This window comes from Cryptotermes secundus, unplaced genomic scaffold, assembly GCF_002891405.2.
Source record: "Cryptotermes secundus unplaced genomic scaffold, Csec_1.0 scaffold273, whole genome shotgun sequence".
Classification (NCBI taxonomy): Eukaryota; Metazoa; Arthropoda; class Insecta; order Blattodea; family Kalotermitidae; genus Cryptotermes; species Cryptotermes secundus.
The window spans coordinates 1,078,158-1,084,811 of NW_019744109.1; the positions used below are offsets into that span (position 1 = coordinate 1,078,158).

Below are 6,654 nucleotides of genomic sequence, written 5' to 3' on the forward strand. Positions count from 1 at the left end.
AATACAACAACAAAACAATAATTTGCCCAAACCAAACTCAAAACGCGCCAAAAAGAAAAATAAATCAATCCGCCTCAGATAACGCCGAATCCGGGTTTGTTTTTGTTTTTGGTTGTTTTGTTGGTCATTTTCTTGTTTTGTACTTTTTGGAGAGTCGGCTTGTTTTCTTTTTATATTTTCTTTGAAAGCAGTCTTATCCCTACTGTTTTTATTATTTTGGGTAACCCCAGTACACATCCAACCGGAATGATACTTCCTATTTGCATATGCAATCCTACGATCAATTCCCAACAAACTAGGAGGAGTTATCGCCCTAGTCTTGGAACTGTTCATGAGTGTAGTACGTCGGCTGCTGTGACAATGAAAGGGGTCTCCCATGAATATGTGATTATAACACCTCTACTCCTAAAAATAGGGGCTGCCCCGCTACATTGATGGTTCCCAAGTGTAATTGGTATTATTTGTGGCATTAAAAGGGTGCTTGTGGAGCTATTTTGGTTTGACATACCAATGTTATTTATTAACTAACTCTTTTCATCAGAAGTAATTGCTAATTTACTATTGTTTTGGTTCTTTTTGTTGTTGTTGTTGTTGTTGTTGTTGTTGTTGTTTATTTTTATCTTTGTTGCTATGATTATGAGCTTTATTTTGTTATGCTTTTTTGGTTTTTTCTGTGTGTGAGGGAGCGTTGGGCCTATCTATTTTAGTGTCTATGATTCGTGGGTTTGGTAATGATTTTTTTCAGTCTTATAGAGTCTTGCAATGTTAAGGTTTTTATTTTTTTTTAATCCCCTTATGTTTTTTGGTCGAGGGCTGGTGGTTGGTTCATGGTTTATTTTTTGTGATTTCTTTCTTTTTCTTTTTTGTTTTTCCTTGTTTTGTGGGTCGAATTCTACTTTAATAAAGTCTGAATACTCATATCTTCAATATCATTGGTGTCCGATTACTTTAAGGGTTAGCGTTGGCTCGTGGATTTCATCCATAAGATAAAGTAGTCGTAAGGATGGCATTGCAATGAAAATTAAAATAATTGCTGGGATGATTGTTCATGCTACTTCGATTATTTGGCCTTCTAGTACGAATCGGTCGGTGTTTTTATTGAGGGTTAAAGTGGTTATTATGTAGGCCACTACTGTGAGGATTATTAAGATAATTATTAGTGTGTGATCGTGGAATGAAATTAGTTGTTCTATAATAGGGGACGCTCTGTCTTTTAAATTTATGTTTGCCCTATGGGTTTATTCATTTTATGTTGCACCAAGTATTAAAGGCACTAATCAGTTCCCGAACCCACCAATTATGATTGGTATTACCATGAAGAAAATTATTACGAAGGCGTGAGCTGTTACAATTACGTTGTAGATTTGGTCGTCTCCGATAAGAGACCCGGGCTGCAGCCCAAAAACCAAAACGAAAAGAGAAAAAGAGGCCCCCTCAAAGANCGAATTCTACTTTAATAAAGTCTGAATACTCATATCTTCAATATCATTGGTGTCCGATTACTTTAAGGGTTAGCGTTGGCTCGTGGATTTCATCCATAAGATAAAGTAGTCGTAAGGATGGCATTGCAATGAAAATTAAAATAATTGCTGGGATGATTGTTCATGCTACTTCGATTATTTGGCCTTCTAGTACGAATCGGTCGGTGTTTTTATTGAGGGTTAAAGTGGTTATTATGTAGGCCACTACTGTGAGGATTATTAAGATAATTATTAGTGTGTGATCGTGGAATGAAATTAGTTGTTCTATAATAGGGGACGCTCTGTCTTTTAAATTTATGTTTGCCCTATGGGTTTATTCATTTTATGTTGCACCAAGTATTAAAGGCACTAATCAGTTCCCGAACCCACCAATTATGATTGGTATTACCATGAAGAAAATTATTACGAAGGCGTGAGCTGTTACAATTACGTTGTAGATTTGGTCGTCTCCGATAAGAGACCCGGGCTGCAGCCCAAAAACCAAAACGAAAAGAGAAAAAGAGGCCCCCTCAAAGAAAATACTGGCCTGAAAATGATAAGAAACCTATTCTCAGTATTTGACCCATCAACAAGAAGCCTCAACCTATCTCTAAACTGACTTAGAACTTTTCTAGGATTAACCCTTATCCCAACAAGAATATGATTAATCCCCTCCCGATACCCGGATTTTATGTTCGATGATAGTATTACTACGGTTATTGGGAGTAGTAGTGCAATTTCTACATCGAAGATTAGGAAGATTACGGCCATAAGGAAGAACCACAATGAGAAAGGCAGTCGTGCAGATCTTTTTGGGTCGAACCCGCACTCGAATGNTTCTATAATAGGGGACGCTCTGTCTTTTAAATTTATGTTTGCCCTATGGGTTTATTCATTTTATGTTGCACCAAGTATTAAAGGCACTAATCAGTTCCCGAACCCACCAATTATGATTGGTATTACCATGAAGAAAATTATTACGAAGGCGTGAGCTGTTACAATTACGTTGTAGATTTGGTCGTCTCCGATAAGAGACCCGGGCTGCAGCCCAAAAACCAAAACGAAAAGAGAAAAAGAGGCCCCCTCAAAGAAAATACTGGCCTGAAAATGATAAGAAACCTATTCTCAGTATTTGACCCATCAACAAGAAGCCTCAACCTATCTCTAAACTGACTTAGAACTTTTCTAGGATTAACCCTTATCCCAACAAGAATATGATTAATCCCCTCCCGATACCCGGATTTTATGTTCGATGATAGTATTACTACGGTTATTGGGAGTAGTAGTGCAATTTCTACATCGAAGATTAGGAAGATTACGGCCATAAGGAAGAACCACAATGAGAAAGGCAGTCGTGCAGATCTTTTTGGGTCGAACCCGCACTCGAATGGTGATCTTTTTTCTCGGTCTTCGATATTTTTTTTTGGATAGCGTAGAAGTTAGAACTATAACTGCTGCGGTTACTATTAAGGCCAGCGCTACCGTGGTTGTGATTATTATAATTACATATCTTGTTGATACAAACATCTTGATTGGAAGTCAAGCATACTTATTATATTAGATAGGTTTATTTTATCTTCCTCACCAATTTAAGCAAAACCCCGGCCAAAATCATCGAGCCAGACACGGGGACTTCTACGGGAGGAGACAATATTTCATGTTGTGTAAGCGTCCGGGTAGTCTGAGTAATGTCGAGGCATTTCTGCTAATCCTAGGAAGTGTTGTGGGAAGAATGTTATGTTTACCCCTACGAATATCACTACGAATTGTGCTTTTAATCATTTAGGGTTTAAGGTTAACCCTGTGAATAAGGGGTACCATTGAATAAAGCCGGCTATGATTGCAAATACTGAAAAGGTTGAAATAACCCTACAAAACCAACCCTATTGGGGCCCTTACGAATATGAACATAACCAAGGACTTTGCGCTCAAGAAGAACTAAAAAAGCAACCCCAACAAGAACAAGAACAAGAACAATCAACAAAAGAAACACAACCGCTAGAAAAAAAAAACACCCGGGTTAACCTTAAACCCTAAATGATTAAAAGCACAATTCGTAGTGATATTCGTAGGGGTAAACATAACATTCTTCCCACAACACTTCCTAGGATTAGCAGAAATGCCTCGACGATACTCAGACTACCCGGACGCTTACACAACATGAAATATTGTCTCCTCCCGTAGAAGTCCCCGTGTCTGGCTCGATGATTTTGGCCGGGGTTTTGCTTAAATTGGTGAGGAAGATAAAATAAACCTATCTAATATAATAAGTATGCTTGACTTCCNAAAAACACCGACCGATTCGTACTAGAAGGCCAAATAATCGAAGTAGCATGAACAATCATCCCAGCAATTATTTTAATTTTCATTGCAATGCCATCATTGGCCTATATCACGAGTGAAATCAGGGAGCGCTAGAATGAGCCAACTAAAAGAGGGGGTTGTAGTTAAACATAACATTTGGGTTGCATCCAAAAAGTACTATAAGGTCTGCCTCACCAAAAGTAAGAAGTGAACCATCACGACCAATTTCGACAAAGGGTTACGATGGGGTATAATTCTATTTATCATCTCAGAAGTATTCTTCTTCATTTCATTCTTCTGGGCATTCTTCCACAGAAGACTATCGCCCACCATCGAACTAGGCTCTACTTGGCCTCCAACCGGAATCCTACCCTTTANCGAGTGAAATCAGGGAGCGCTAGAATGAGCCAACTAAAAGAGGGGGTTGTAGTTAAACATAACATTTGGGTTGCATCCAAAAAGTACTATAAGGTCTGCCTCACCAAAAGTAAGAAGTGAACCATCACGGCCAGTTTCGACCTGGTTAAATTGGTTAGAAATTACCCTTGCTTTAATTAATTGAAACCAAAAAGAGGTATATCACTGTTAATGATAAAATTGAAACAAGAGTTCCAATTAAGGAAATGTGGGGGGGCAGGCCCTACCTCAAATCAACAAACAAGAAGAGATGTTTTTGTTAAACAGGCGGACATTAAATCTTTGCCTAATTCCTCTAAAAAGCATAACATCAAATCAAATCAAACCAAATATACTAATTCAACCAAAAATACTACAAATGAAAAATTAAACCAAACACCCCAATAAAAACATTAAATAAAAGAAAATCAAAAATACTGAAAACAGAATTTTAAAATACTCAAATGGATGGCCAACATAAAGCCCACAAGATAAACTAAACAAAAATATTATAAGAAAGCGCCAAAGCTTGCAACCTTCGGTTTGTTTGGGCGTTTCTAGTTTTGCTTTGTGTGGTATGCCTTTTCTTGCAGGGTTTTACTCTAAAGACCTTATTTTAGAAGCGGCTTCTTTTAGATATATTAATTTGGTGGGGTTTTTATTGTTTTTTGTTTCTACTGGGTTGACTGTTTGTTATTCTTTCCGTTTGTTTTATTATGTTTTTTGTGGTGATTTTAATCTGTCTTCTTTCTATAGTATTAGTGATGCTAGTTTCATGATGTTGTGTGGCATGATTGGTTTAATGTTAGTTGCTGTTTCTGGGGGGAGATTATTGAGATGGACAACTTTCCATGTACCAATCAGGGAATGGTCAAGCAACAAATTTTTCTCCTGGTTGTGGGTAGGAAAGAATATGGGCAGCACATAGGGCTCCCTTTAGTGTTTGAAAAGCGGCCTCCACTTCTTGAGTCCACTGGAAGGTTTGTTTCTCTTCCGTTAGTCTAGTCAGTGGTTTTGCAATGCTGTAAAAACCTGAGATTAACCGCCTGTAATAAGTGCATAGTCCCAGAGAGCTCCTAATTTCATGTTTATCCTTCGGGGTCGGCCATTCTCACACGGCTTTCAATTTGTCCGGGTCGGTGGATATACCTTCTGGTGATACAATATGACCGAGGTACCTGACCTCTTTCTGCAAAAGTTTGCACTTTTCCTCGTTCCCAACATCCGAACTAATTCCAGCGCCTGAACTAACTCCAGTATCAGAACAAGTTTCAGCACCCGAACTAATTCCAGCGTCTGAACTAACTCCAGCATCAGAAGAGCTTCCAGCACCCGAAACAACTCCAGTGATAGAACCAACTCTAGTGCCGGCGCGAACTCCAGCGCCCGAACCAAGTTCAGCGCCCGGACCAACTTCAGCGCCCGAATCAGCTCCAGGGCCGGGATCAAATTCAGCGCCCGGACCAACTTCAGCGCCCGAATCAGCTCCAGTGCCCGGACCAACTTCAGCGCCCGAATCAGCTCCAGTGCCCGAATCAGCTCCAGTGGTCGGATCAAATTCAGCGCCCGAATCAGCTCCAGTGGTCGGATCAAATTCAGCGCCCGGACCAGCTTCAGCGCCCGAATCAGCTCCAGTGCCCGGACCAACTTCAGCGCCCGAATCAGCTCCAGTGCCCGGACCAACTTCAGCGCCCGAATCAGCTCCAGTGCCCGGGCCAACTTCAGTGCCCGAATCAGCTCCAGTGCTCGGATCAAATTCAGCGCCCGGACCAGCTTCAGCGCCCGAATCAGCTCCACTGCCCGGACCAACTTCAGCGCCCGAATCAGCTCCAGTGCCAGAACCAACTTCAGCGCCCGAAATGGAACCAGCGCATTTCTGCGAGTTTCGACGGAGCTTACCAGGAGAATACCAGAATTTATGGACGTTCCTTGTCTCGCTGAGTTTCAGCTTCATCGGCAAACTCATTTCGGACATGGTGCTTTATCTCATAGGTTACACATATCAACGACTGTGGCCTAAGGATAGCAGTAGGGAACAGGAGCTATCAGAGCTCAGGATGTTGTTAGAGGAGAGTGCTGCGATCGTCTCAGAGATGAAAACTGTACTAGCCTCATTGAGAACCGAGGAATCACTTCACTGAATTCCATATGGAGGCGCATTCAATGAAGTAGACGATGAGGGAACCCACGAAAACCTGCGATGAAGCGTCCACATCTACAACCAAGAAAGTGAAACTTCCGATCCGCAAGATCTAGGTGGGTCTAGTGCTACTCCGAAATGTCAAGGCAGTGACACATTAGGTATGTACTCGAAGAAAGATCAGCTGTTGAGTGGTACTGATGAAAAGAAATGTGGCCGCTCTTGTGGTTTCAATGTAACACTGGGCGGAAAAATACGTGACTCAAGAACAATGAATTATCAGTGGTGCAAGTTACAGTAGGCTGTGGCGCCACAGCCCGACAAGGTCGGTGCTATGGCAACGAGCAGAGTACA

At 41.0% G+C, this 6,654-nt stretch overlaps 1 protein-coding gene across 1 annotated transcript; it reads right to left on the minus strand.

Annotated features, from left to right (window-relative positions):
• Positions 1-5,271: 5,271 nt before the first annotated feature.
• LOC111874424 (fibroin heavy chain-like) lies at positions 5,272-6,135 on the minus strand. The gene has a single exon (XM_023869921.1). The coding sequence runs from the start codon at positions 6,133-6,135 to the stop codon at positions 5,272-5,274; it is 864 nt and encodes a 287-aa protein (XP_023725689.1).
• Positions 6,136-6,654: the final 519 nt, after the last annotated feature.